Raw genomic sequence first — 27,143 nt, forward strand, 5'->3', positions numbered from 1 at the left:
ACCACGTGGACCCGTGTTTCTGGAGGCCAGCTTTATGTGCTAGAGGAAGAGGGTCCCCACATCCGGCCCTCGCCCTCCCGGCCCGGTTTGCTGAGGCAATGCACTTGGCCTACCCACAGGGTGGGGCAGGAAGTCTCGAGCCTTCCCTTGGGGAGGGGAGGAGGGGGATGGGTCAGCAGCTGTACCGCCCGCTTTGCTCTCCACCACGGAGACTGGGGCTCTGGCAGAGGCTGACCCGTGATCTTGAGATTCAGGGGTGCGTTCTGGGTGGATTCCCTTGGCATGGGTTGGTCGACCCTCAGCAACGACAGCCCTCATTTGGCTCTGTCACCCTGGGCTGCCAGGACACAAGTCTTTCCATGCTTTTCCCAGTGCTTGACTTGGCACTCCCTGCAGGCAGGTGGGTACTGAGGATCGCAGCACATGTGGGGGATGTGAGAGTAGGGCTTAGGGGTCCAAGGTCCTAGGATATCCTCACCTGGAGCAATACCACTCATTCCGGCATCGGGAGCAGCGCTTGGAAGCCTCTGCACTGCAGTAGACACAGTAGGGCCGCTCTGGAGCTACTGCCTCTAGCACATCCAGCCTGTAGGTCTCAGCCCACCTTGGGGAGTCAGGAAGGTCTGACTAGCCCTGGAAGGTGGAGGCACCCCTGCCCACATCCATGCCTCCTGCATCCTATCCACCCCACCCTGCCAGTTCCACAGACCTTACCTTTGTGCCTGCAGCCGCAGGTCTTGCTCTGAGGGGCTGAACACATGCTGGACCTGGTGCTTGGCAATTGCCCGCCACTTGCCTCTGTTCTCTCGCTCTAGCCGCTCCCAGATTTCTGGGATCTAGGGGAGAGAAGTGGAGAGTGGCAGGAAGGAGCTGGTAAAGTAGGACAGTGGCCCTGAGCAGCTAACTTTCCAGTGCCTACCTGTTCCAACACCAGGTCCTTCTTAGGGGGCTGGGTTTCAGCCAGGGCGAGGTGGGCCAGGAAACTCTGCAGGTGGGCCAGGTTGGGCAGCTGGTCCAGTAGCGTGTCTGTGAGGAAGGCCTGAAGCTGCAAGGGCATCCAGTGGAGGACAGTGTGATGAAGGTGCTGGCCAGGGGGCCAAGGAAAAGGAAGGGGCTGGGTTGGGCTGAGCATGCCTGTAGGGGCCCATGTGCCACTAGCTGCTGTGTCACCTGAGGCCCAAGGACTGAAAAGAGTACCGGGGCTGAGGTGGGTAGGCAAAGATAAACAGCAGGGACGCAGTTGGGGTAGGATGGGGAGGGGTAGTGCTAGGGCTGTGCGGACTGGTGTGGAGGGAGTCCGACCTTGAGTAGGTGTCCCTTGGCAAAACTTGTGAGGCAGTAGCGCGCCTGGGCCTCGGGGCTTAGCAGCAGGTTGTACAGGGCGATCCACACTTGCCCATCCAACTTGCTCAGCTTTTGCTGCTCTGAGGGGACCACAGTATGCCAACGGCTGCCGTTGAACTGCTGCAGCTTGCCTGGGGAGAGGAACCAGCACACTGGATGCAGGCATTGCATTCTCTTCAAGTGAGGCAGCTGTGGGGCCTGGGAGACTGACCATTGCCTGGGAATGGTGGGAGAACCTGGGCCACAGGACTTGGACAGGATATAGTGCTGCTCACCCCAGAGCAGGATGAGCCTCAGTAGTGGACACATGGGCCTGGCCTGCTGCAGAGCTCAGGTCTAGGCCAAGCTTGGCTGAGGCATCCTGGTATCCTCAGTGGGCTTGGGGACAGGGTTTGTCTTCATACATGCAAGCTGTCCCCCTTTACCAAAAAGATATCCTGAAGCAGTAGCCTGGGGCTTAGGCTGGTGGGGGAGGACCCTACCTCCTTCCTGCCGGCTCCAGGGACTATGCTCCAGCAGTTCCACCAGGAGGCAGGGCAGGTTGTGTGTGCTGAGCATGCAGCTCAAGGTGCTGAGGGAGAGGCTAGGGGCAGGAATGTTGGGAAGGAGGTGAGCAGAGGCAGGCTACAGGCCCAGTCTTCCAGCCCTCCACAGTAGGCCCAGGCCCAGCCAGGCTGCCCACCTGTCCACGCAGTCTGTGATGTAGCGCAGTACTGAGAGGGCCTTCAGAGCAATCTCAAATTCCATCAACTCTGCCTGCTTCTGCAGCTCCTGGGAGGCCACAGAGTGTTTACGCTGGGCCACTCTTGCTTGCGCAGGCCTTGGGGAACCCGGACCTAGGCTTTCTCAACCCCAGGGAACCTCAACCCACCTGCATGGGGTTGTCCTCCTGGGACCCCTCCTCCTCAGGGGGGCCACCACAGCCACTCCGGGCCACCAGCAGAGTCAGTTTACGGTGGCAGTAGTCTACCAAGTCCAAGACAGTATCTTCTGCTGACTCACACACCTCCTGGGTGAAGCGGGGAGGAAAACTTTCTGTGTCTGATGCCCTCCCCACACAGATGCAGCCTTCCTTCCTGCCAGGCCCTGACAGGGAACAGTGGCCCATGGGCAGAGATAGTCTCTCACCTTGTGGAAGAACACTGTCTCCAAGAGGTTGATGATGGAGGCCTCGTGGTATATCTGTTAGACAAAAAGAAGGACAGGGCCTGAGGGAGGGATAGGGGCCACCAGCTCTCCTCCTGGGTCCAGAGACCTCTGAAGGAGTGGGAGGAGGTATGAACTAGGGGCCAGCTCACCACCATGTAGATGGGGAAGGTGTTCTGAGGCTTGAAGTCCTCCACCCTGCAGAGCACAGGGAACACCTTCTGCTTCCACATCTCCACTGCGATCAGCTCCTCCACCAGCGTTGGGATCTTTGAAGTGGGGGGAAAGGACAGGGGTGAGATGGGCCTAGCCTGGCAACCCTCCCATCCCTGGCTTAGCTCAGCCCAGATCTCCTCAAACACTGCTGGGTCTCTAGACTCTCCTAGACCCCATGAGTATCCTTCCTGACTTCTCTTTTGCAACTTGGACCTTCATTTCCAGCTGCTGCCAACACCTCTGTGGATGTCCCCCATGCTTATGTGACTGGCTCCTGCCCAGTCCCCAGACTGCCTTGCCCTGCCTGCACCTGTACCCTTATCCTCTGTCCCCCGATTCAGGCATTCAAGCCAGCCCTTCTGCTCATGCCCTCCCTCTTGTCCTTGTCCTCTGGTCCTCCAAAGCTCTTGTGTGCCTTGGCCTCACTCTTACTCAGGACCCTTCACAGTGCCCTGTTCCTACCCTATCCCCTAGGAGTGAGCTCCACCTTTCTCTTGCAAAGGAACTCTTTTGTGTGTGTGTGTGAATTGATATTTCAGGTCATCTGCTGGCGATACTCCCTGGTCCATGTTCCAGCCAGGCATCTCCCTGGTTTCTAACTCTCCTCTCTCATATTGGGAAGGCTGCTTCCTTCCCTGCCAAAGATCCACTTCCAATTAAGTTGTCTCCCCTCCCCTCCAACCTTACAGTCAATTCACAGATGCCTTTAGCATTTGGGCCTTTCCCGCGAATCCTAAGCTGTTCTAGGACCCACAACTTTCTTCTTATTCAACTCATGCTCTGCACCTGGCCTGGTGTGCCAGAGTCCTGTCCATAGGGATACAAAATGAAACATAACACATTCCTCTTTCACCTTCAGGGAGGACAGGTATACCAGTCCAGAGGGCAAAACACATAGGTCATTCCTGAGGGGTAGAGTGGGTGAGGTATGGAGGAAGGCAGGAATCCTGCCCGTGACCTTGGGGTACCTTCCCATGGGTGACCAGCAGCTCCTGAATGGGCTCGCCCTGGCTGACTGTGGCATCAAGTATGGCTTGCATGTTCAGCTTCTCCAGGTTCTCGTGCTGCTGGTTCCACCTGCCCCAGAGGGTAAGTGCATGTGGTGCACGTGTGTGCATTAGGAGTGAGGATGGGGGCTGGATCCTATTGAAACCTAACCTGATCCTGAGGGGCCACAGGGGGCTCAGGAGCAATAATACTCTGTCTCGGAACGCTCTGTTTCCCCATTTGGAGGCCCCTCCACCCATGTCAGGCCCCAGCTCCCCCACTCAAGGACAATGACCCCATGACTCTGCCTGACCCAGGTGCCTCACCCTTCGGAGCCCATCTCGCGTAGCGGAAAGCTGCGCAGACCCCGCACCAGCACTTCAGCTTCCCCGGGCAGCAGCAGCTCCAGGTCTCCCAGGTCTCCCATGTCGAGGCCGGGGTCCGGCGGATCCTGGGCAGCAGTCGGGGTGGAGATGCTAACACACGGGGACGATGCCCGACGGTGCCAAAGTCTGGGACCGGACAGTTACAGGGCGGTTGGGGAGCGTGGGTTCTCGCAGCCATGGAAACGGGTTCGCCGCGCCTGCGCATTGCGGCCTGGGCCCGCCCCTGGAGGTAGCTCTCGCCTAAATCCCCGCCTCGCCTAAGCCGCTACCAATCGCTACAGTATCTGGATTCCTAGAGCTTTCTCGGGCTGTGACCCACGAGTCTCTCCCGATTCTTGTGGCCTGGACTTTGTCCTAGGACGCCAAGTCGGCCTGCACAGGGATGGGGGTAACCCCGACCCCACCAGCTCTTCCTGCGGCTGCGGCATGTTGACCCTGCCGCTGCTCCTCCTCCTCTTTATGGCTTCCTGGTTCCTCTATTTCTCGCGTCCCGGCTCCACTAGTTCGCTCCCGAAATACTTACTGCCAGGGCGCACGACTTCTCTCCATCCAGAATGTCATCACCTGTCATGGGATAACTGTGGCAGCCTTTTCTCTAGACTTATTTCCACGCTTGGTCCTCATGAACAGCCCGGAGCCTCTTTTTAAAAGGCCAGGAGCGGTGGCTCACGCCTGTAATCCCAGCACTTTGGGAGGCTGAGGCAGGCGGATCACTTGAGGTCAGAAGTTCGAGACCAGCCTGGGCAACATGGTGAAACTCTGTCTCTATTAAAAGTACAAAAATTAGCCAGGTGTGGTGGCACAGTAGCCCCAGCTATTCGCGAGGCTGAGGTAGGAGAATCGCTTGAGCCCAGGAGGCAGAGGTTGCAGTGAGGCGAGATTGCACCACTGTACTTCAGCCTGGAGGACAAAACGACACTCTGTTTCAAAAAAAAAGAAAAAAAAAGTGTACAATTATTCCCTGGCATGAGAGAGGCTCTGCAGCTACTTCTGGCCCACCAAATGCGAGGTCCGTCACGGCTTACTAGCAGCTCTGCAAGATCTACTTCTTGCCCTCTCTCATACCTTGGGACTTGGATTTTTGCTTCTCCCCCTTGCTCCCCTTGATCTCCCTCATACATTCCAAAGTTTTTGCCTCAGGGTTTTGCACTGTGCCTGGAATACTCTTCCTTCAGGGCTCAGTTTACACGTTGGATGACCTTTCTTGGCCATTTAATCCAGAGCAGTCCCTGCTTCCAACCCAACTCATTCTTGATCACATCTTTTTTTTTTTTTTTTTTTTTTTTTTTGCGATGGCGTCTCCTCTGTCACCTAGGCTAGAGTGCAGTGGCATGATCTTGACTCACTGCAACCTCTGCCTCCTGGGTTCAAGTGACTCTTCTGCCTCAGCTTCCTGAGTAGCTGGGATTACAGGTGTGCAGTAATCTGGCTAATTTTTTGTATTTTTTTAGTGAAGATGGGGTTTCACCATGTTGGCCAGGCTGGTCTCAAACTTCTGACCTCAGGTGATCTGCCCACCTCAGTCTCCCAAAGTGCTGGGATTATAGGCATGAGCCACTGGGTCATGCTACATCTGTTTCTTTCTAGGTTTATTTATTATTATTATTTGAGACAGGGTCTTGCTTTGTCACCCAGGCTGGGATGCAGTGATGGGATCACAGCTAAATGTAGCCTCCAACTCCTGGCCTCAAGCGATCCCCCGACTGCAGCCTCCTGAGTAGCTGGGGCTACAGGTGAGCCACCGCGCCCGGCTGATTTTTTTTGATAATTAACCAGCACTTTTACTTAGCGATTGTCAGTCCTGTCCACCAGATGGCGATCTAGCGCACAAGCTCGTGGCTATTTCATTCATCGCTGGGTCTCCCGTGGCCGGCTCAGAGGCAATACTCAGTAAGATAGTTTGAAATGGATGACTTTATTTACAGAACTAAGAGTCAGCCTCTAGAAAGTATGACAAGCCTACTGGCAGGAGGGACTACCCACAGCAATGTGCGCATACAGCCACCACCAGCCTCACTTCCAGCAGATGATGATGTTGGGGTCATTTTCGAGCCGCTCATCCAGCTCATGGAAGCTCATGCCTGGGTGGGGTGGTGGAGAAGAGGTCAGTGGCCTTGGCCTGGCCACCCTGCCCTGACCCCACCCTGACTGCCCACCTGCCTCCACCTGTCTTGCAGCAGATCTCATCATAGCTGTGGCAGCCTGTATAAAGCCGGGCACGGTGGCTCTGCTCTTCCCGAGACACTCGTACAGGATACTTCTGTAGTCGCCTGATGAGGTTCTTCATAAGCCCGAACTGGATCAGCTTCCTAGGGTGAGGATGAGAGGACAGAGGGGTGATGCCCTGGCCAGGCCTTCTTTCAGGCAGGCCAACTCTTTTCTGTAGTCTCCCTTCAATTTTGTCTCAGTAGCCCATCATCTCCAGGAAGCCTGCTTGGATTAGCAGTACCCCATGACCCAGGGCTGCTGAGAGATATAAAGGGTCTAGCTTCCCTCAGGTAACTCCCAAATACTCCAGCGAATTCTCTGACCGTTCGTCAACATGCTGCAGCTGCTGAGGGTGGCGGCCAATGAGGTCTCGCACGGTAGTGCCAGGGCTCAGGCTGCAGTATAGCTGGAACACATCCCGGAGACTGGCCCTCTTGTGCCCTGTGGGTGCCAGGGGTCAGCTTACCATGTGGCCCTGCCCTCCCCAAGCTAGCTTCCCCCAGAGCCCACCAATACCTTGCTTGGTCACATAGGATAGACATGCCTCCTGCAGGGACTTGTCATCTACCAGGTCCTGGACCTTAGGCGTCGGGCAGTACACATTGGAGTACTAGAGGGCAGCAGAAGGCACAGGGGCCTGAGTGAGGGGCTTGGGAAACTGACACAGCCCTGATCTGGTCCAGCCGCACAGTCCACTCTCCACTTAACCAAACCCAACTCACCTACCTGGAGGATGGACACCAGTGTTACAACGCCATAGTACCTGAGAGAGACAGCTGTGCTCAGCTTCTGAGGACCATGCCTTCCCAACCCTCACACCCTAGGATCCCTGAGCTCTTCCCTGGCTGGTGACCTTGTACTGGGTGTGACTGTAGGTCCACTCACAGCAGATTCTGGATGGCAATGCGCACCAGGTTTAGCTCCACGTCTGCCTCTGCTGAAATCTTCTGGACATGGCGGAACCCATCAATGTAGGGCAGGATCTAAGCAGAGTAGGACAGGGTCAGAGGGAACAGGATGAGGCCAGGGCTGTGGCCAGCCCCAGATGATGACACCCAGGGAGGGATGGCATACCTGTTGTGTAGTGAGGTCCCATTGCGAGTTGAAGAATTCCTCCTTGTCTTTGGTAAAGACAGGTACATCATACTCCTGGGCCACTGGAGGGTCTGGCCGCTGCTCAATCACCTTCAAGTGGATGGTGTTGGACTCATCTGCAGGGGGTCCCAACCATATCCTAAGTGCCACTTCTTCCAAGAGGCCCTCAATTACCATCCAGGCCTCCCAGCATCCCTTGGGGCAGGCAGGTGCCTCTGGGTAGGGCTAGTCTTTCTCTTTTTATGAAGTAAGAAATTGAGGCCCACAAAGGGGAAGGAATTGTCCAAGGGGCAGAGCTGGAGAGCTTCACTTCCCCCCCCACCCCCAGTCCCAGCTCCATCACGCATTGGACCCTGGACATGGGCACCTCAGCCAGTGGCTATTTCTTGGCCACCAATTTGTTCATGAGTCTTGTCCGTCTCCCCCACTGGCTGGACTCACTTTCCCATCTCTCCTCTACCCCTTTGCAGTCCTTGCAGAGGCTGGCCATACCAATGGGCAGAGTGCACCGGCCCGAGGCATTTAGCTCCTCCAGCAAGATGGTCATGATGGGCACCAACTTCTGCTTGCTCTCTTCCATGGACACGAAGCTGCTCTCTAGCTAGACAGAGCATGGACAGCATGGTGGGCATATCCCAGGACCCTTGGCTGGCTGGTTGCCCTGAGTCCTGAGCTGGTTGGCAGGGTCCCAGGTTTGGGGGACTTTAGAGACATAGGAACACCTTCCCCAACTCTGCCTGTCTAAACCCAAGCCCATCTCATTGCAGACCTCTAGTGTGGTCAGATAGCCAGCCAGCTTTTTAACGATGGGCTCGAGGGCACAGGTCTTGGCCTGGGCATCACACACGAAGCCCAGGTTGAAGAGGAGGGCATTGCGGCTGTACTTCTTGTGTTCGATGCACACAGGACAGCCGATCAGCTTCTTTTCCATGGCTGTGCTGGATAATTGGAACAGAGTCAGGCACCTAAGCCTGTTCCTTCCTCCTCCTGGGACTTCCCCTGCCACCCCACCCTCCCCGCTCCCCCGCTCATCCCAAGCTAAGGCCTCACACAGTGATAAGCTTGTTCTGCAGCTCTGGCTTGGTGATGATGTACACTTGGACTGTGTCAAACAGCTCTCGGGAGATGAAGTCTTCAGGGACCTGGGGAGGGGAGTGGCAATGGTCCCCTCAGTGGACATTTGTACAGGGTGTAGTACAAATGGTGACCTCCTCGTGCCCCCCAGGCCCAAGTCCTCTTGACTAGCGTTCCCCTCTCTCCCACCCACTCAGGCCTATTCTTTCTGTTTCCAATCACACGCTATGATCTCATCTCCTTCCTGGCTTCTGCATATGCTGTTCTCTCTACCCAGAACACTTTCTCCTCCCTTATTTAAACTTCTTAGGCATCATTTACTCTTCAATCAGTTCAGGGATACTCATGGGTCATCCACCTCACCTTCTGTGGGACCTGGAACCCCTCAACCGGTTCCCTACAGCCCGATATCTTACAAACACTCCCAATGTGACATATGTCTTCCCTGCCACATCGGGAGCCAGAGGCCTGGGTCTGACTATCCTCTAGCCTCACAGTTGTCCGCGAATGAAGTAGCGTGCCTGCGTGCAGCATGGGAATCTACCGCCTCCAGGCAGCTGGCTGAGCTCTCAAGAACGTCCCTCTCCCCGCCCAGTCCTGCGAGCCCGGGTGGCACCTGATAGGTGATCTTGGGTCCCAATGTGGGGTGGAACTCGCTGAAGAATATGCATTCGATGCGGCAGCCGCTGCCCATTGCGATAGCCGGGCCCAGGCCCGTAGCTCCTCGTCCCTCCCGCGAAGGCGTCCCCACCTCCTGTGAACACTTGTCAGAGACAGCCCGAGGCCTGTGTCGCTGGGGCATGCAAGCTTGCAAATCCCTCTGCCCAATGGCGCCTGCGCAGCGCGATTCAGAGGCGTGGCTGGTGGGGGGCTCGTCCCAGGAAGCCCTGGATGGGAAGACGTCGCACCCGGAAATAAAGCGGCTCCGCGACGGAGCAGCGGTGCGCGCGGTAGGGCCCGGAATATCCCGCTTTCTTTGGAGGAAACCACCGCATCAGATCTGCTCTGCGGGTGAGGCAGGTAAGTCTCTAGCGTGGAGGGGCAGCATGCCGGCAGCACTTGGGGAGGCGGCGCGCGAAGGGATTCACGCTGTAACTGGTACCTCAGCAGGGAACTACAATTTCCATAGTGCTCTGCGCGCTCCCAGGTGGCTCTACCGCCGGCGACGGCGTGGTACACTTTGGGATTTGTAGTCTTACATGGCTTTGAGCATCCTACCTGGAAGGCGGGCCAGCGATTGGTACCAGTTCAGACGTGGGTACACTCTTGACAGGCCGCTGACCCTCGACTGGCCTGCTGTGACCATTCCTGGTGCTGGGCTTGATACTGTTCTTTTCTACCATAACTTCTTGGAAGAGGGTGGCATTCTTGCTTTGCAGACTTTTCTCCAGTGAGGAGTGAACAGTGGGCACCTGAGACCCTGGCCCTCGCTACTATGCTTTCAGGCTACAACCACTGGCACGGCTGACCATGGCCCTTTCTGCGGAGACCGAGTCGCACATCTATCGAGCTCTGCGCACTGCTTCTGGGGCTGCCGCCCACCTTGTGGCCCTGGGCTTTACCATCTTTGTGGCTGTGCTTGCCAGGCCTGGCTCCAGTAAGTAGAATTCATAGTTGACTTCTGGGAAGGGAAGGGCCACTTTTCCTGGGGAGGAAGGGCAGTGGGACTCTCGGGAGCAGGCCTGGCTAGCTGAGGGAATTCCGTGCTGGAGGGATGAGTGGAGTGGAGCAGGTAGGTGTGGATGGGCCACACAGAGTTCCTGGTTTCTCTTTCCTTATCTGAGTGCTCTATTTGGCTGCCTCATGGGAGGTGCAGGGGAAGGAGGGAAGACTGCCAGAGGAGTGGCAAAGCATGGCCTCTGATCCAGGAAGGCGCCAGGAAGAAAGGATAGGTGTGGGGTCAGTTTGTTGCAGAGCAAGAAGGGGCTCACAGTTTGGCAGTACCTCCTTGGGTGATGGGCTGCTGGTATTCCTCAACCCTTAAGAATCGGTATGGCTGCTTTCGTCTTGCCTCAGCCCCATGAGGCCTCCTCTTCTCATTCCAGGCCTGTTCTCCTGGCACCCGGTGCTTATGTCTCTGGCTGTAAGTAGTGGGCCTGGGCAGTTCTTAGGGATGGGAGCATGGGCATGGGTGGTGGCCCTGGCAGCCTCTGAATCTTTGTCCACACTTAATATCTGTTTGGAAGAGTTGCATGCTTCAGCTCCTCCTGCCCATGGTATATATTTAAGATTTGAAGCTGGGCGCAGTGGCTCACGCCTGTAATCCCAGCATTTTGGGAGGCAGAGGTGGGCAGATCACCTGAGGTCAGGAGTTTGAGACCAGCCAGGCCAACATGGTGAAACCCTGTCTCTACTAAAAATACAATTAGCTGGGTGTGGTAGCGTGTGCCTATAATCCCAGCTACTCAGGAGCCTGAGGCAGGAGAATCGCTTGAACCCAGAAGGTAGAGATTGCAGTGAGCCGAGATTACGACACTGCACTCCAGCCTGGGTTACAAAGAGAGACTCTGTCTCCCCCTTGCCCCGCAAAAAAGACTTGAACCAGAGTAATTAAGACCCAGGTCAAACAGGTGAGGTTTATCTAAGCACAAAATTCGGCTTCACCCACCTCCAGGCAGAAAGGTGAGAAATTGTATTTGGATGTATGTACCTCTGTTCCTTTTTACCTTAATTTCTGGTGATACACCTAACTTTCCCTGAAACAGTCCACTCATGTGGCCGGCTCTTGCCAAGAAATTGTAACCAGCTCCAACTTAGGAAAACAAAGCTTGTGAATCATTTATAACTGCCACATCTCAAACCCTGTGTTTGCTTGGTAACATAGCAGAGATGACATTTCAGACTAGCACCTAGGAAGAAGTGTGGAGATTATTCAGGGCACATATATCATCCCAGATGGGGTTTTCCACTCTTGCCCCACCAAATGGATAGTCTTGTCAGTGGGGAGAGAAAGAAAAAGGGGAATCAGCCTAGATTCACTGACTGAGGGTTACATAAAGCTCTCTTCCCCTCTTGTGGGGCAGCACCCTCACTTAAGTTTCCCATCCCCTGTCTCCTCAGTTCTCCTTCCTGATGACCGAGGCACTACTGGTATTCTCTCCTGAGAGTTCGCTGCTGCGCTCCCTCTCACGGAAGGGCCGAGCACGCTGCCACTGGGTGCTGCAACTGCTGGCCCTGTTGTGTGCACTGCTGGGCCTCAGCTTTGTCATCCTTCACAAAGAACAGCTTGGCAAAGCCCACCTGGCCACGCGGCATGGGCAGGCAGGGCTGCTGGCTGTACTGTGGGCAGGGCTGCAGTGCTCAGGTGGGGTGGGGCTGCTCTATCCCAAGCTGCTGCCCCGATGGCCCCTGGCGAAGCTCAAGCTATACCATGCTACTTCTGGGCTGGTGGGCTACCTGCTGGGTAGTGCCAGCCTCTTATTGGGCATGTGCTCACTCTGGTTCACTGCCTCTGTCACCGGTGCAGCCTGGTATCTAGCTGTACTATGCCCTGTCCTCACCAGCTTGGTCATTATGAACCAGGTAAGCAATGCCTACCTATACCGCAAGAGGATCCAACCATGAGCTCTTCCCAGCCTAGGGGAAGCCTGGATTTGTCCCTCCATGTAGGAGCTGGGACTAGGTACTTCTTGAACTCTCTCAGCTGACTGAGTCAGAGGGACACCTCAGGCACTGGGACAGTTGGGCAGTTGGAGGCCCGTGTGTGAATTCCTGCTCCTCATGTTGGAGTGCCTCCCATTTCCTTCCCCTCTCTTCATCATCCCAGAGGAACATAGGCATCATGTGTCTGGATGAAGCTGGGGCTGCAGGACTGCCTCCCCTGCAAGGCAGCTCATACTTGTACTGTATGTCCAGAAATTTCAGGAGAGGAAAAAGTAAAAAATTAAAAAAAAAAAAAAAGACTGAAAAGATTGATGGGAGAAGCAGCCCAGAGTTGGGGATGGTTCTTGTTGATGTCATCAGCATGGGAAAATGGGCAGCTGGGCAAGATGGGGACCCCTCCCGATCCCTGGCTGCTCCCTGAGGGGCTGAAGCTCTCCCAGCACACAAATCCCCAGGATCTAGCTGCTGAGCCCCCCAGGCCACTCAGGGTCCTGGCAGGCCCTAGAGCTGCAGCTGTGAATGGTACAGCTGTGTGTCCTTTGCATCCCCCAGCTGTCCACTGCGGTGGAGTCTCCAGACTGTGGGGGTTAGATACATACAGTAACAGGATGGGAGCTGGGGGTGTGCTGTCTCCAGGGGTGGCAAGCACCGAGTATTCGGTCTTAGAAGTAAACAGTGGATAAGAACAATGCCTTATGATAGAGAGGCCCTTACCATCAGATTTAGGCAAGGACAGAGGGCCTCCCAAATTGGGGATCGGAGGGAAAAAAAAGAGTAAGAGTCTGAGGCAATAGCTCTTGGAAGGTTGCTTGATAGTGGGCATGTGGGGGGGGGTTGGTGGGGAGCTGGGGCAATGGACTTCTTATCCAGCTGGAGTTACCATGGAGACAACCAAGTTTCTAATTTTGCAGTTGAACGTGATGGCAGGGCAGGGTGAGGGGGGTGGCACAAGGTGGCCTGACAAAAGCCCAGGAGTCATTCCTCAAAGAACTGCTTTATTGATACTGTGAGCCTGGGCTTGGCTGCACACTCAGGTGGTCCTGTAGAAAATACCTGGGAGCTGGAGCTGTTCTGGTCCAGAAGCAGTCATGGCCACAGCAGAGGGAAACAAGAAATCCTGGCAGGAGCAGTTTTTCTGGAGATGTGGGCTCCTGCATTTGCTGGGCCCGCAGAACATTTTTGGCAAATCCTTGTCTTGGCTCAGGGCTCTCGGCAACCAGTTTCAGATGTGAGGGCCAGCCCAGGAGCTGTGGCATCAGTGTCCTTGCAGTCACTTGCTTGGGACTGCCAGCCGAGGTACATTCTTACCTCAGATGAGGCCCCGGGCCTGGCATAGTGGTCATCTGGAGTTGGAACCAGGTAGCAAGAGTCCTGGGTAGTGTTGGTGAGAAACAGCAGAAGGCCATGGACACCCCCAGCAGGCCTTCTTCCCTCTCCTCAGAGCAGTCAGGAGCCCTGGAGTAGCTGAGAGGATGTCAAGCGGGGCTCGGGAGAGGAGGTGCCACACTCAAGCTGGTCTGGAGTTACAGCATCGGGGGAGCTGCTTCGAAGGTGATTAGACTGGATTCTGGGGCAGCCCCCTTCCCTGGGGGTATAGGAGCTTTGTCTGAGGGCAGGGGGCTGTCCACCTTGGCCCCAGCCTCCTCTTCATCATCATCCATGCTGGGCCAGACGGACTGGTCCTCCACTCTCTTCAGCCGCTCATTGAGTGCCTTCAAGGCGAGTTGCCTGGGGCCAGAGGAGAGAGGACAGGTCACTCTGGGTTTGGCCTTGGCTTATGCCCTTTACCCTTCTGCAGCAGGCTGACTCCTCCCCCAGAATCCCATGTTTCCTCTTCCCCATGCAGAGCCTGCGGCTCCCCAGAGATTGGTTTAGGGACCACTCTGCTATCATAATGATAACCCAAAGGCCATAAGAGTCTTCATTCCATAGCTGAGGCACCTCCAGGCTGGGAAGGTCAGCTGGGTGTCTGCCAGACTGCCCACCAGGCCAGCCATAGGAATGGTTCTGAGGGTGGTATCTAAGGGTGGGTGGAACAGCAAGTTCCTGGAGTTTCCAGGAGTTTCTGTCTGGGCGCTAGCATCACATCCAAGAGAAGGGTTGTTTTTTGTTTTTGTTTTTTTTTTTGAGATGGAGTTTCACTCTATGCCCAGGCTGGAGAGCAGTGGCATGATCTTGGCTCACTACAACCTCTGCCTCTCAGGTTCAAGCAATTCTCTGCCTTAGCCTCCCAAGTATTACAGGTGCTCACCACCACGTCCGGCTTATTTTTGTATTTTTAGTAGAGACGGGGTTTCACCATCTTGGCCAGGCTGGTCTGGAACTCCTGACCTCGTGATCCACCCAGCTTGGCCTCCCAAAGTGCTGGGATTACAGGTGTGAGCCACCTCGCCCTGCCAGGACGGGTTACAGGTTAATTCTCCCCCTCTCCTGGTTAGGGTATCTCAAGCCTCCTGGCAAGGGTCAATGGGGAAGGCTGGAACTCAACACCTCCCTTGGCTCTCAGCCCAGGAAGCAAGGCCAACTTGGGTAAGTCTACCCCTCCTGAAGCTAATATTCTCCCTCTCAGAAGAATCACCAAAGCCACCAAGGCCCTTGTTAGAGCAGGGACTTAGTGGAGCCCTTGCAAGAGGAGAAGGAGGAGAAACAGCCCACATGGGGGGCACAGGCCAGAGCCTGTTGGTTCCACGGGGCAGACCCTTAGAGGCCCCGCTTTCAGGGCAGGTGAGAAGTCCAATAGAAGAAGGTTTACACATGTGCCTGGGACCCTGGCCCACCAGAAGGTGGAGTGCCTCAGCTGCCAAGGAACAGTTCCAGCAGTACCACTGTGGACTCCTATGCCTCAGCCTCTCTGTGCCACCAATGTGGGGACAGCCTGTGTAGCCTTCCAGGTTCCAGGTGAGACCCAAAGTCTCCACCATGCCCGGGAACATGACAAGAGAGGCAACAAGGACATGGGTGTAGAAAGCGCCAGCATGCTTCCACCCTGCTCAGTCTGGCACATGACAAGGTGGTATAGACAGGACAGGCCTTCCCTGCTGCTTCCCAGGCTCCCATCCTGATGATGCCCCTGCCAGTTTCGTCTAAAGCCTGCCAAGGCAGAGAGCTAGTGTCACGCTGGTCACTTCCTCACAAGGACCAGAGAGACAGATAGGAAACCCTTCCTCCCACTCCCCGTAGCCCTTTGGAGTTGGATGTGGCCATGCAGTCAGATGTCAAACTGGCTGGAAGAGTAACCCCCACCCCCATGTAAGCTAACAACCATGAGCCTATGCCAAGAACCCGCCTCTTGACCCTCCCTTCCTCCCCACCAACCTGCTTTCCCCCTGTCCAGATTCTTGGGCCTGAGCAGAGGTTTCTGAATGTCCAGCCAACCCTAACAATCCGACACCTCTCAGTGGAGGAGGGGTCCCCACCAGCCTGGCCCCATCTGAATAGCTCTGAGGGACAGCTCAGTTCCTACCAGGCCCAGCTCTCGTGGCCCCATCTTTAATACCAGCTAAGGTTAAGACAGACTTCTGTCCTTAGGGCTTACCACCTATAAAAACCCAAGCTATAGGGCCTAGGATTATGCCCCACAGCATGCTGTATATACTTTACAACACCTACCACACCTTGGGCCATAGTGAGCTGCAGCCCTTCCCCAGCTGGAACTCCTTCAAGAAAGGAACGTATCCCACACTCAATTCCACAGCCCGGTGGAGAGTAAATACAGGGATAGCTGCAGCTGAATTCATAGAGCTTCCAGCCAGGAGCCCATTGACAGGTGAGCAAAAGCAGGAGCCTTGGCAATGCAAAAGACAAGCCTGCCCCAGATTTTACTACTCAAGTAATTGCCTCAGAACACTTAAGAATAGTGTTGGCAATAGAGCTGTGGAACTTGTGAAAGCTGGGACCACTCTGCTGGGTGGCAAGATCTGGGAGAGCGAATTAAGAGCTGAATTTAAAAAGATCCCTCCTGCCTTGGCCAAAGTGCATTCAGTGAAGAATTCAGCTGGGACTCCTGATGCTGTGGATGGCTTGGTTTACAGATAATGAAAGGGCCATCGCCACTCCCTGGTGTAGTCAGCAGGCTCCCTCAGTGGGTCATGTAGCCTGTCCCTGGTTTTGGTGACACATGCCTGCTGGAGAAGGGGGTAAATCTGGTAATACCCCCAAGCTTCCCTCTCGATAACTAAGTGGCAGAGAAGAACAGCATCTGAATTAAAGTCCGGGAAGAGGACACAACATTTGGAAATTGAGAGTGGCCCAGATCACTTTTTGAGGACCCCAGGCCTCCTTCCCTGTCCCTCCCTCAGGGGAAAGGACCAGCAGGTTGCTTCTGGTTCCCACAGGCCGTGTCTAGGATTCTGAGATTCTGAGGCAAGGCCAGGGTTCTGTACCTCCACTGGGCCTTCACAGCACCAAAGGAAACTGCATTTCTTGAGACTTATTAAGTGGCCCGAGAGGTGAGAAAAGTGCCTCGTGGAGCCCAGACACCTGAGTTCCTCAAGCCCAAAAACTGATTTTATCTTTCTGGATCTGCCCCAACACCTGACTGTAGGTCTCCACCTTATGTACAGCAAACACCTCAACAGATGGCGTGTGACTCGACCACTACGCTCCTAGCTTGACAAGATTTTGGAAAATTTCACAGTACCTTCTCCGCTCGGCATCTTGAGGGTCTGTGCCTGGCAGGCTGATGGTGATGGATGATGGGGCACCCACATCATAGCGCTTTACCGTCTTCTGGCATATCTTTACCTTCACCAGGAGGCCATGCACCAAGTTCGCCAGCAACCCCACCACGGGCTGCAGGATCTCAGGGAAGAAAGTGGCGAAAGCAAAGTGGTCAGCCATGTCCCCTCGGCCCCGGCTATGGCGCTGGTAGAAGCGAAGATACACCCAACTAGAGAGCAGTCCGAAGCCATAGGAAGCCAGCGCTGGGCTCTGGAGCAGCGTGGTGAGCCGCAGCAGGAGCAGCAGTGCCAGCAGCAGCATGGGCATCACACTGATGCGCACCTGGGGCACTCGCAGGACCACACAGTCCCCCATGGTTTGCTTGAGTGCCACCAGGACACCACCTAGGAAGCCCAAGGTGCCGTGGATACGGACAGTGAACAGGTAGACCAAGTTGAAGGAAGCCATGTAGGTGAGGAGGTAGGCGAAGGCCCCCAACAGCCCTACAGACACATTCACCACTGAGAAGAAGATGAGCAGCTCCAAGGCCCCCCATAGGGGCTCCAGCAAACGCCCGGCTACCACCACCGTGGTCAGGCTGATGGCCACGTCCCACACATGCTGCTCCATCAGCCCATGGGTGGCCAGGGTCCAGATCCAGAAGTTGGGAGGAAAGAGGTAGCCTGGGGTGACCCCCAGGCAGCCTGTGTCCACGGCGAAGGAGAGTAGGTAGAGGAATATTACCGCCGCACACAGCGCCTTCACTACCACGCTGGCGCTGGCCAGGATGGCCCCCAAGTGCTGGCGGGCGCCTGGCAGGGCACGTTGCATTTTCCCGGCGGCTGTCGGCTTGAGGAAAGGGTCTGGTAGGCCAGGGGCCTCCCCGGGGCCTCGTCCCAGTCCGGCCCCGATGGGAGGCCCAGGCCCGGCCTAGTCACTGGCCTATGGCCCTGGTAAAGGATCCACTTCCGATCGGGTGGGGCTCTGGTCCCGAGGGGCCGAGTCGGGCCTTGTCGCCGGGTCGCAACGTAGGCCCCCCGCCTGGGACCTGAGGGAAGGCCCTGGACGGCTTCGGCACGCCCGCCTGCCCACCCAGTAGGCCTCGTGCCAGGCTGGCCGGGCTGGCGTTGATCTCAGGGCTGGGCCTCCTCCATTCACTCCGGGGCCCTTCGGTTCGCAAGGGGACTGTGCCTCGTTCCGTACCCGAGTCAAGCCTGGTCAGCTCCCGCTCGGCCTGGCTTCTGGCTTCCACCGTTACCTCCTCCTTTCTCGGGTTGGGGGTGCCGACAAACAGGGGTGCTACGCCTGCGCACCGCCGGCGGCAGCGCGCTGCCCTCTAAGCACCTATCTTCCGGCTCCTCTGCATGCTGGGATACGGAGTCCATGGTTGCAGCCGGGGAAGAGTCGAACGGGGTTCTGGCTAGAACTACAAGCCCCAGGAGGCTATGCGCACGAACCGGTCCCGTTGGTGGTGAGAGTGTTGCGTGTGCTGGGAGTTGTAGTTCTCAGGGGCCGTTTCCGTGGGTTCTCAGGAGGTAGGAAGGGATGAATTAGCAACTCTAACACCTGAAAGCGGCGTCAGGGGTTCGGGAAGCCACACAGTTCTAGGCCTCAAGCTTCTCCGGGAAGAGTAGCTCTATTTGTGAATGTACATCTTAGTGGGTGTGTCCTTGTCTGCAGGCGTGTGGGTATGTGTCACTGTGTGAGAAACAGAACCTCCGTGATCTGGTGAATGGGACCTGATCCAGGCTGGAACCCTTGCTCTGCCTTGGCGGCCGTGTGGCATTGGTTAATAACCTTTTTGAGACTCAGTTTCATGGACCATAAAATGTAGATGATGACATGATCTTCCTGTCCTAATAATCAAAGGGGAAAGGGGTGTAAAATGCCAGTCAGTGCTCAGCCAGTATTGCCCATATTGCCTTTTTTTTGTTTGTTGTTTTCTCCCACTTGGAAACATTTTTTGTTATTTCACGTTGCCCTTTTTCCAAGTAAGATGTACCTGCAGCACGAACCTAGGGCTCCCTCCTTACAGGAGGGAGGGCTAGGCTGCCCTCAGTGACCCTCCTCCCCACCAGGGACTTCTAATCACTGCCAAGAAGAGAGGTCTCTCTACAGGCCTGGGCCAGGCCAGTTCTGGCTCCACTTCACGCCACAGTGGCTTCTGACAGGTTGTGTCTTGTGTCTTTTTTTTTTTTTTTTTGTATATTGAGTTACTTTTAATAAACTGTACATATAATTAAAATAATTATATGACAAAGTACTTTTTTTGTTTGTTTTGAGACAGATTCTCAATCTGTTGCCCAGGCTGGAGTATAGTGGCGCAATCTTGGCTCATTGCAACCTCCGCCTCCCGGGTTCAAGCGAATCTCCTGCCTCAGCCTCCCAAGTAGCTGGGATTACAGGTACACACCACCATGCCCAGCTAATTTTTGTATTTTTAGTAAAGACAGGGTTTCAGCATGTTGGTTGGGCTGGTCTTGAACTCCTCACCTCAGGCGATCCACCTGCCTCAGCCTCCCAAAGTGGTGGAATTACAGGTGTGAGACACCAAGCCTGGCAAAGTACTTTTACAAAGCACAGAATCCCTTCCTTTCAGCCACTGATCTCAGTGTGTGCCGATATGTGCATGGCCTACAGTTACAAAGGGTGTTGTTTTTCTTTTTCTGGGGTCTGGATTCCCACTGGTTGCCACATCAGGGTAATGTTGCTAGTTTTAGCAAATCAAAATACAGGATGCTCAGTCAAATTTGAATTTCAGATAAATAATGAATAATCGAGTATAATCATGTCCCCTTTTTTTTTTTTTTGAGATGGTCTAGCTTTGTCCTAGGCTGGAGTGCAGTGGCACAATCATAGCTCACTGCTGCCTCAAACTCCTGGGCTCAAGGGATCCTCCAGCCTCAGCCTCCTGATTAGCTGAGACTACAGGCACACACTACTGCGCCTAGATAATTTTTCTTATTTTAACATGGGTGGGGGCGGGGTGGCCATCTTACCCAGGCTGGTCTCAAACTCATGAGCTCAAGCGATCCTCTTGCTTCAGCCTCCCAAAGTGCTGGGATTACAGGTGTTAGCCACTGTGCCCAGCCCCCAGTTTTTTAGTATAGGTATGACTTATTCATGATCTGAAATTCAAAATTGACTAGATGTTCTGTATTTTATTTGTCAACCCTATCCAAGATTGCAGGGGCTGTTGCAGGCCATGGGAGCTGTCTTGGGGGTTGTGGATTAGGCATTGTTCTGCAGCGGACCCCTGCAGAGGAAGGAGGAAAAAAATCCCCATCTTGGCTCAGGCCCGGAAGCCCCTTCATCTATTTAGCATCCAAGCCCCCCAACCCCTGATGGCTACCTCCTAAAATCTTTGCTGATTTTTAGCTTTCTCACCTGGGGGAAGAGGCTTTCTCCTCTCTTAGTTTGCTCACCTGTAGTATGGGGATACACTAGTACCCACCCCAGAGATTGGGGCAAGGACTCAGCCAGGTGAGTGTGGAGTGAGCAGTGTTGGGAGGAGAGACAGTGTGCTGTGGTGGGAAGGCAGGGACACCTGTGCTCTGGTAGTTACAGGTTATAATTCTCCCCACATGAGAAGATCGAAAAGGTCACACTGACTAGGTTGAAAATGAACTAGGGCCTAAGCTCGAGAGGAGTCACAAAAAATGGAGTCGGCCTATGGCTCCAGTGTAAGCAGCTGAGGCCTCAGGCTCCTCTGGGCCAGGAAGGAGCCGTTGCTGCGCTTGTGGTTAGGGCTTCTTGGGACAGCAGGACTGGGCCCTCCAACGCCCGGCAGGGACACTGGCCAGGTGCTGACTCATAGCTCCAGGCAGAGGACCTGTCCGTCAGGCCCTGGTGGTCTGACCAGACTGCCAGTTCACCTCTGCACTAAACCAGCATCTCTGATCCGTCTTCTTCCCTCCAGGGTCCTGGCTTTCAGGCTCTGGGAGGGTGTTTGTTTTGCTTGTTTTAATTTTTATTTATTTATTTTTGAGATGGAGTCTCACTCTGTTGCCCAGGCTGGAGTGCAGCGATGTGATCTTGGCTCATTGCAACCTCTGCCTCGCTCTCCTGCCTCAGTCTCCAAAGTAGCTGGGATTACAGGTGCCCGCCACCACGCCTGGCTAATTTTAAAAAATGTTTAGTAGAGATGGGGTTTCACCATGTGGGCCAGGCTGGTCTCGAACTCCTGACCTCAAGTGATCCACCTGCCTCAGCCTCCCAAAGTGCTAAGATTACATACAGGTGTGAGCCACTATGCCCAGCCTGTTTTGCTTGTTTTTAAAAGACAGCTTTTTGAGGAGATATGAGACAAATTATGTCAAGGGCCTGGCACCTAACTGGTGGAAGCAAGGGTTCTGCTGCATCTATGGCTGCCAGAGGCCTGGGCTACCATGGTCTTCGCCCCCAGCAGAACAGTAAGTGGGACTCTGAGGTCTTGGCTGTCTTCAGACCTACCCAGTCCTCACCCCCAGGCAGATACAGTGGATGGGAACCATTTGAAGTGAAAATATGAACATTATTTAATAACTGATCTTCTGTAATAAACCATTTGAAAATATTTTACAAGGAATCACACACACGATATTTTACAAAGTTTCTTGACTTTTTTGTCGCTGTTGTTTTTCCGACTTCTCTGTACAAAATAGAGCAACAAAAAAAGGGCAGAGAAAAGGAAATGGCCCCCCAGGCCCCCAGCCCAAGGCGAGGGGCAGCCAGGCCAGGTGGGTAATGAGAAGGATTAGACCCAGCTGGGGGTTGGACAGCTACCTGATGGGGATTGTTTTGTCTGTTTTTCTGTTTTTTAAACTTAAAATATATATTTATTTTTCTGTATATGTTTCTTTATTTTTATATTCTCCATTGAGCACCTGACTACACTACAGTTACACACACGCCCCTGAAGGACACAGCTGGCATCCAGGCTGGGTGCACATCATGGACACCCACCCTGGCACCAGCAGCGGGCATGGACCATACACACACACTGAGAAAGCGACAAGCAACGGGACATTAATTAACGAAGCCATTAATTAATGCATCACCCTCCCCCCTCCTCCCAGTCCATCTGAGCCCCATCGCTACATCCCCTTGCCCTCAGTTCCCCACTGGCCCCCAGGCTGGGTTGCCTTTGGGGGAAATGACCAGAATGAATGGTGTGAAGAGCTGTGCCCAGGCCCCACCTCTGTGTGTGCACAGAGCATGTGTGTGTGTGTATGCGTTTAGCAGGGAGGGGCAGTTTGGCCTCCTACGAGCAGGAAGTGTGTGTGTGGGAAGGATAGGGAGTGGGCACAGGCCTGAGTGTGTAAGGGCCAGATTGGGGGAAGGATGGCCCAGCCAGGAGAGAGAAAGTCACCCCTGCTAAGGCAAAGGGTGATGTCTGGTGGGGGTTCCTCTGCCGACAGGTGCAGGCAGTGGTATGTGGTCCCTCTGGGGGCCTGACACTAGTGAGAAATGGTTACAATGAGCACCTGGAAAGGTGTGGGGCACTTGGAGGACACTGGTGGCTAGGGGTGGGACAGAGGGTTCTTCACCGCCTGCCCCAGCATTTGGCACTGTTTGACATTCAGCTTTAGAGGTGGGAGGGCCAGCCAGGCTGCAGATTAGAGGCAGGTGTAAGCAGGAGACGGAATGTGCAGGTGCCAACCCTCCCACCAACCCCTCGCCCTGTGTAAGGCTTTGTAAGCCCCTACCCCATCCCACCCCATGGTGTGTGTGTTTGTGCGTGTGCCCAGTGGGGTATGTCTAATATGAGTCCAATTTCTGTCCTCAAGATTCCAGGTGTATACGGGGTAGTGTCTAAACCGGTACCACTGTGACTATCCTGACACTTGCTGGGCTTCGAGATGTGGCTGTAGGCCTGAGAGGGGCAGAAGCCCATGGGGACTGCCCCAGGGCCTCTCTCCTTCTAGGATTTAAGCTGGGAGGCACAGGCCTCAAACTGACCATCTCACCTTCCTCCACTATTCTCATAGAAATCAGGTTTGGGCTTGGGTGGAGCAGAGAGGCCAGGTCAGCAGTCCAGCTGAGGCAGGGTCCCCCCGCACATAGGAAGCCTCCTGGCAGGGCAGCAGCAGAGGCCTGGTTTTGGCACCAGTGCGTGTGGCCTCCCTGTCCCATCCCACTGGGGTGGGCCCAGCAGGGATGAAGGGCCTGGGGACACTTGAACAGTTCGGAAGTGCGACATGGTTTAAGTGCCAAAGACCTGCCGGGTCCCGCTTTGGGGAATCCCCATTCTAAGGCGAAGACCAGACTCTCAGGGCCTGACCAGCTCAGGTCCTTCAGTGAGGGAGGGACGAGGCTCTAAGGCGGGGAGTGTGGGGCGGGGCGGTGGGGAAGGCGAAGAGGCCGGGTGGGGTAGGGTGGGAGTGGAGGGGGGTGGAGCGGGGCGCTCAGAGGCGGCGAGAGGCGTGGACTTGGACTTGAGGCTGCGGCCGGGGCGGCAGGCCCAGGAGAAGCAGCAGCTGCAGGGAGACCAGGACGCCCAGCGACGGCGGGAAGGAGGCCCCGCGGCCACAGTCTGAGGTATCTTCCTACGGGGAGAGACAAGGAGCTGGTCGGCGTGGGCGGGCGCAAGGCCTCGGGATTTCAGGTCCGCCGCCCCTCTCCTCACCGTCGCGTTGTAGTCGAAGCAGATGTGAGGGCCTCTCCGGTATCGCGGTCTCTGCACCAGCTCACACTGCTCGGGGCCGTCCGCTGGGCATGGGTGGGGAGTCAAGGAGGCGGCGGCGGCGGCAAGGAGTGGGGCGCGCGGGTCAGGAGGGGGCGCGGGCGGCGGGGAGGGCGGGGGCAGGATACAGTGTGTCTCCTTTTGCAGCAGCCGGCCAGCCTCGCACTGGCTGCACAGCGGCTTCTCGGCCACCACGAAGAGAAGGTTGGTGTTGGTGAGTCTCTGCGCGTGGAACAGCCTGCAGACAGCCCGGAAAGGCGGGGCGTTGAGTTCGCCCCGCGCCCGCCCCCGTCTTGCGACCCCGTCCCCGGCCACCCGGAGGCCCCGCCCCTTCCGTTCTCCCGAGCGTCTCGCCCCGCCCACATGCCCCGCCCTCGGCCTCTGGTCCCGCCCCACTCCCAGCACCTGGAGCAGTTTCCGCAGTCGATGATGGCGTTGTAGGAGGCGTTTACCGAGCCGAAGTAGTATTGGGCCTGTTTCATGACGCAGCTGCTCTCGCGCGTCTCGGGGCTCCCCTCGGCCTCTGCGGGGTCTGCGAGGGCCCAGAGCGCCTCAGCTCCGCCCACAGACCCTGGCGAGGTCTCCGGCCTCGGCCTCGCTCAGCCATAGGTCCCGCCCTCCCCAAGGAGTCGTCTTCGCTCGTGAGGAGGCGCCTCCAAAGCCCTACCTACCTGCTTGGAACCAGCTGTGGTAGATGAGGCCGTACAGAAGCTGCTGGAACAGGGACCTGCAGGGCAGGGGAGCCGAGTGCAGGTGGTCAGCAGAGGACAATGCCATGCCCTGTTTCTCTTCTGAGCCCTCCCGGCCAGGGAGCACCTTCTCTACCCACCTCCCGCTCAGGACTCACCAGGCGGCAGCAGAGGTCCACCAGGCCAGGTTAAGGAAGTCTGCAATGGTGGGCTGCAGTAGAGAGAGGGGCGTGAACTGCCACTGCTGCCCCTTGCCCTAGGTCACCCCCAGCTCTATCAAATGTCAGAGGTAGGGGGTCATCTGTGGGTAGGTACCCCAGTCCCCACTATCTCCAGGCCAGGTATCTCTGGGGACTCACCACAAAGACGCCCCGGGGTGCAGCACCCAGGTTGCCAGGGGGCTGAGGGGCACAGGCTGCCTGATAGTCATAGGATTCCTTGCGGGTGTAGAAGGAGTTATTGTAGAGTGCCAGCATCAGGTTGGCATCCACCTCACTGAAGAACCTGCCCACCTGGGGATGCCAGAGAAAGCCACAGTCACAGGGCTGGCAGTGCTACGCCCCCAGAAAGCTCAAATCCCTATCTTCTTTCACGCTCTTCCTGATCCTCACCTGGTCCCACTGATGGTTCTGGTTTGACAGCACCAGGAATCCTCCATCATCAATGAGGACACAGAGTAGGTCCTAAGAGGTAGGGAATGGGGAGGAAAATGGAGAGGGTCTGGGCCTCAGACCTTCCACCTCAGGCAATCTAGTGGTTCACAGTTGGGGGGCATCACTCCCCCAGTCCTGGGAAGGCTGTGAAGTCAGGGTGGGGATGTTGAGACCCACAGGATGTGCTAGGAGTTGCAGCTGGGACTAGGAAGTCGGGAAGAGGGATAAGCTAGGGTCCAGGGTAGGTTCAGGGCACACACACCTCATTGTTAACCTCGCAGTCCATCTCACAGTGGCTGCTGGGGCCGCACTGCTGGGCAGAGAGTGAGGACCATAAGCCACCTACCAGTTTTCCTTCCTCCCATCACCTTTCATACATCTGGGTACCCAGGCCATCTGCAGCTACCCCTGCCTCCGCGTAGGTGTTGGAGCCACTGAGTGGAGGGTTGGTAGGGGTTCCAGCGGACTCCAGAAAGGGCACTGCTGGGTTACTGCCCCCTCCCCTGCCCAAATACCTTCTGAGGCTGGTCTTGATGGGTACGGTTGCTGGCTAGCACCTTGAACTTCTCAGCCCAAGCCTCTAGGTCCAGCTTGACGCCTACCACTTTGCGGGAGAGCAAGGAACCATCAGTGCTACCTGCTCAGGCAGTACCCTGTCCATTGCCTCTTTCCCCTGCCTCCATCCCAAGCATTCACCTGCTGGCCTCAGTGTGCGCCTGCCTAGGCTGAGCTCCACAGCTGTGCTGACGAGGATGCCCACGGTGTCATTCTCCAGTTCTAGCGGCCTTAACAGGGCTGGGGGTTGGGTGGGGAAGTCAGGAGTGGGGTCTGGCCTCCACACTGACCACTCTTTGCTGGGTCCTACAAGCCCAGGAGTCCAACCCAGGGATGACTCCAGCCCAAGCACCCAGCACTTGGGATAGTGTTTGGCACAGTCTATCCCTCTCTTCACGTCTGCCCTGGCCTCAGCCAGCCTTGTGTTAGGGAGGGGCCTCAGAGAGCAGAGCCCAGTTCTGGCTGAGCAGATAGGGAAGCTGAGGCTCCCTGCCTGCTGCTGGGCACACTTCGGGGGGACACTCACTATCCTGGTGTGGGGGCTTGAAGACATAACCGTGGTTATCCAGGCTGCGGCGGTAGAAGCTGGCATTGAAGGGCTCAGGGTTCTCTGTCCAGTCCTCAGCTGCCCTGGAGCACCCAAGAGAGGAAGATTGGTGGGGAAGGGGTGGCTGTCAGGGACACTGGTCTCCACAGGTGCAAAGAGGCCTCTGGGAAGAACAGATGCAGGTTCCCTGGCAGGGGAAGGGTTTGGGTAGTGGGGTAGGTCACTCACTTGTTGGGGAAGACTCGGGTGATGCCGCCGTCTGTGGCAGCGAACACGGCCAGTAGGCTGTACCTGGGGGGGGTGGGAGGTGGGGTCACAGGCCTGCCTTGTGCTGGGCAGGGCCAGGGCCTCTGGGCCCATCCCAGCCTCCTGTCCCCACAGGCTGGGTGATGCCTACGTGTTGAGATCCTGGTCTCTCCACACACGCTCCACTAGCTGCTGCGTGATGCCGGTGTCCAAGATCAAGTTGTGCAGAAGGAAGTTGTTGCCTGGAACAGGAGGGCAGGGCTGGAGGGGGCGTCTTCTTGTAGCTCCCTGCCTACCCTCACCCCTACCCTCAAGGCTCCACCAGGAGTCTCCCCCATGACCTGGCCCGGGCCCAGCTTTTGGCTTGGGCCTGCTTATTTCCACACCTGCCCAGCCTCTGGGTTCCTCTGGGCTGGCCCCATGCTGCCTGGGCACTGCCCACATCCAGCTGCCCTGCCAGGCACTCACACTGCTTGGAGTCTGGAGTCACTTTCTCCATGAGCTCAATAAAGTTTTTCAGGAACTCGGTGTTGTTGTCTGAGGCGTTCAGGTCCTTGCAGTACTCTCTAGGGGTGGGGAGGGGCAAGAAGAGCGGCCTTGGGGGGCTGGACAGGGCAGTGGGGTCAAGGCTTCCCAACAGGCCCACCTGGCCGTTCACTGAGAAGCCCAGGCCTCAGGGAGGGGCATGTGGGTTCTTCCTGGCTGCAGCTGCTACATGCCTGGCAGGCTGCTGGGGTCTATCAGGACAGAGCTGACACAAGAATGAGGGCCTACTTCCTCCATGCTGGCAGCTTCTTTCTCCTGGGCGTGGCTCTGCAGAGCCTCCTGTCTCTCTGGTGTAGCTGGACCCAGATAGTGCACCTGGTAGGTCCCAGGAAGTGCCTGGCAGCCGGCTCTTCCACCTGTATGTCCTAGAGCGTTCCCGTGGGCACCAGGTGGGACCCAAGTGCAAGCACTGGCTTTTGTCAGCCTGAGTCTTAAGACCCCACCCTGCCTCTTCCTGACTGTGTGCCTGTAGGTAACTCACTCATGCTCTCTGATACTTGCTTTTTCTGTCATACCACAGAGGGT

General features: G+C 56.1%; 5 protein-coding genes and 1 long non-coding RNA gene across 14 annotated transcripts in view; 2 read left to right on the top strand and 4 right to left on the bottom strand.

Moving 5' to 3' along the window:
* Positions 1 to 24: 24 nt before the first annotated feature.
* On the bottom strand, positions 25 to 5,645 carry ZMYND10 (zinc finger MYND-type containing 10). Of its 4 annotated transcripts, XM_012467822.2 has the most exons (12): positions 4,020 to 5,645; positions 3,675 to 3,783; positions 2,643 to 2,759; positions 2,473 to 2,526; positions 2,216 to 2,353; positions 2,027 to 2,115; positions 1,827 to 1,927; positions 1,303 to 1,475; positions 920 to 1,045; positions 715 to 836; positions 479 to 604; positions 25 to 390 (listed from the first exon to the last, which is right to left on the bottom strand). In XM_012467822.2, the coding sequence occupies exons 1-12, from the start codon at positions 4,118 to 4,120 to the stop codon at positions 315 to 317; spliced, it is 1,332 nt and encodes a 443-aa protein (XP_012323245.2). In that variant the 5' UTR covers positions 4,121 to 5,645; the 3' UTR covers positions 25 to 314. The 4 variants fall into 4 exon arrangements, with proteins under 4 accessions (XP_012323245.2, XP_012323247.2, XP_012323246.2 ...); XM_012467824.2 differs by lacking the exon at positions 3,675 to 3,783 and having other exon boundaries at positions 4,020 to 4,107; XM_012467823.3 differs by lacking the exon at positions 4,020 to 5,645 and having other exon boundaries at positions 479 to 532; positions 3,675 to 3,997.
* Positions 5,646 to 5,844: 199 nt separating this feature from the next.
* Positions 5,845 to 9,276, bottom strand: NPRL2 (NPR2 like, GATOR1 complex subunit). Of its 2 annotated transcripts, XM_012467825.3 has the most exons (11): positions 9,073 to 9,276; positions 8,433 to 8,524; positions 8,152 to 8,320; positions 7,875 to 7,983; positions 7,362 to 7,498; positions 7,173 to 7,270; positions 7,014 to 7,050; positions 6,804 to 6,897; positions 6,611 to 6,728; positions 6,246 to 6,388; positions 5,845 to 6,160 (listed from the first exon to the last, which is right to left on the bottom strand). In XM_012467825.3, the coding sequence occupies exons 1-11, from the start codon at positions 9,256 to 9,258 to the stop codon at positions 6,093 to 6,095; spliced, it is 1,251 nt and encodes a 416-aa protein (XP_012323248.1). In that variant the 5' UTR covers positions 9,259 to 9,276; the 3' UTR covers positions 5,845 to 6,092. The 2 variants fall into 2 exon arrangements, with proteins under 2 accessions (XP_012323248.1, XP_012323249.1); XM_012467826.2 differs by lacking the exon at positions 9,073 to 9,276 and having other exon boundaries at positions 8,152 to 8,315; positions 8,433 to 9,065.
* A 77-nt stretch (positions 9,277 to 9,353) lies between these two features.
* Positions 9,354 to 12,840, top strand: LOC105727733 (transmembrane reductase CYB561D2). Of its 2 annotated transcripts, XM_012467827.2 has the most exons (4): positions 9,354 to 9,476; positions 9,902 to 10,053; positions 10,502 to 10,539; positions 11,517 to 12,840. In XM_012467827.2, exons 2-4 carry the CDS (start codon positions 9,927 to 9,929, stop codon positions 12,018 to 12,020), a joined length of 669 nt encoding a protein of 222 aa, XP_012323250.2. In that variant the 5' UTR covers positions 9,354 to 9,476; positions 9,902 to 9,926; the 3' UTR covers positions 12,021 to 12,840. The 2 variants fall into 2 exon arrangements, with proteins under 2 accessions (XP_012323250.2, XP_064223198.1); XM_064367128.1 differs by lacking the exon at positions 10,502 to 10,539.
* Positions 12,841 to 13,034: 194 nt separating this feature from the next.
* Positions 13,035 to 17,730, bottom strand: TMEM115 (transmembrane protein 115). Its single transcript, XM_012467829.3, has 2 exons — positions 16,699 to 17,730; positions 13,035 to 13,787 (listed from the first exon to the last, which is right to left on the bottom strand). The coding sequence occupies exons 1-2, from the start codon at positions 17,547 to 17,549 to the stop codon at positions 13,583 to 13,585; spliced, it is 1,056 nt and encodes a 351-aa protein (XP_012323252.1). The 5' UTR covers positions 17,550 to 17,730; the 3' UTR covers positions 13,035 to 13,582.
* Positions 17,731 to 21,210: 3,480 nt separating this feature from the next.
* CACNA2D2 (calcium voltage-gated channel auxiliary subunit alpha2delta 2) overlaps positions 21,211 to 27,143 on the bottom strand; it is a 139,783-nt gene continuing 133,850 nt past the window's right edge. For 2 of the 4 annotated variants that reach the window (XM_012467837.3, XM_012467836.3), the window contains 15 exons: positions 26,541 to 26,638; positions 26,224 to 26,314; positions 26,055 to 26,117; positions 25,806 to 25,909; positions 25,421 to 25,519; positions 25,240 to 25,328; positions 24,987 to 25,034; positions 24,683 to 24,754; positions 24,431 to 24,583; positions 24,230 to 24,282; positions 24,054 to 24,109; positions 23,788 to 23,914; positions 23,511 to 23,620; positions 23,326 to 23,408; positions 21,211 to 23,245 (listed from right to left, as the gene is read on the bottom strand). In XM_012467837.3, coding sequence (XP_012323260.3) covers positions 23,105 to 23,245; positions 23,326 to 23,408; positions 23,511 to 23,620; positions 23,788 to 23,914; positions 24,054 to 24,109; positions 24,230 to 24,282; positions 24,431 to 24,583; positions 24,683 to 24,754; positions 24,987 to 25,034; positions 25,240 to 25,328; positions 25,421 to 25,519; positions 25,806 to 25,909; positions 26,055 to 26,117; positions 26,224 to 26,314; positions 26,541 to 26,638 — 1,387 coding nt within the window. In that variant the 3' untranslated portion in view covers positions 21,211 to 23,104. Of the gene's footprint in view, positions 23,246 to 23,325; positions 23,409 to 23,510; positions 23,621 to 23,787; positions 23,915 to 24,053; positions 24,110 to 24,229; positions 24,283 to 24,430; positions 24,584 to 24,682; positions 24,755 to 24,986; positions 25,038 to 25,239; positions 25,329 to 25,420; positions 25,520 to 25,805; positions 25,910 to 26,054; positions 26,118 to 26,223; positions 26,315 to 26,540; positions 26,639 to 27,143 lie in introns of all 4 variants that reach the window. The other 2 variants (XM_012467838.3, XM_012467835.3) reach the window with 2 other exon arrangements.
* LOC135270830 (uncharacterized) lies at positions 23,171 to 26,600 on the top strand. The gene is made up of 3 exons (XR_010338987.1): positions 23,171 to 23,237; positions 23,530 to 23,596; positions 26,208 to 26,600. It is a non-coding gene; the product is annotated as an uncharacterized LOC135270830 (long non-coding RNA).

The sequence above is a fragment of the Aotus nancymaae genome, unplaced genomic scaffold (assembly GCF_030222135.1).
Source record: "Aotus nancymaae isolate 86718 unplaced genomic scaffold, 86718_ANA_hifiasm-v0.15.2.pri h1tg000067l, whole genome shotgun sequence".
NCBI classification, from domain to species: domain Eukaryota; kingdom Metazoa; phylum Chordata; class Mammalia; order Primates; family Aotidae; genus Aotus; species Aotus nancymaae.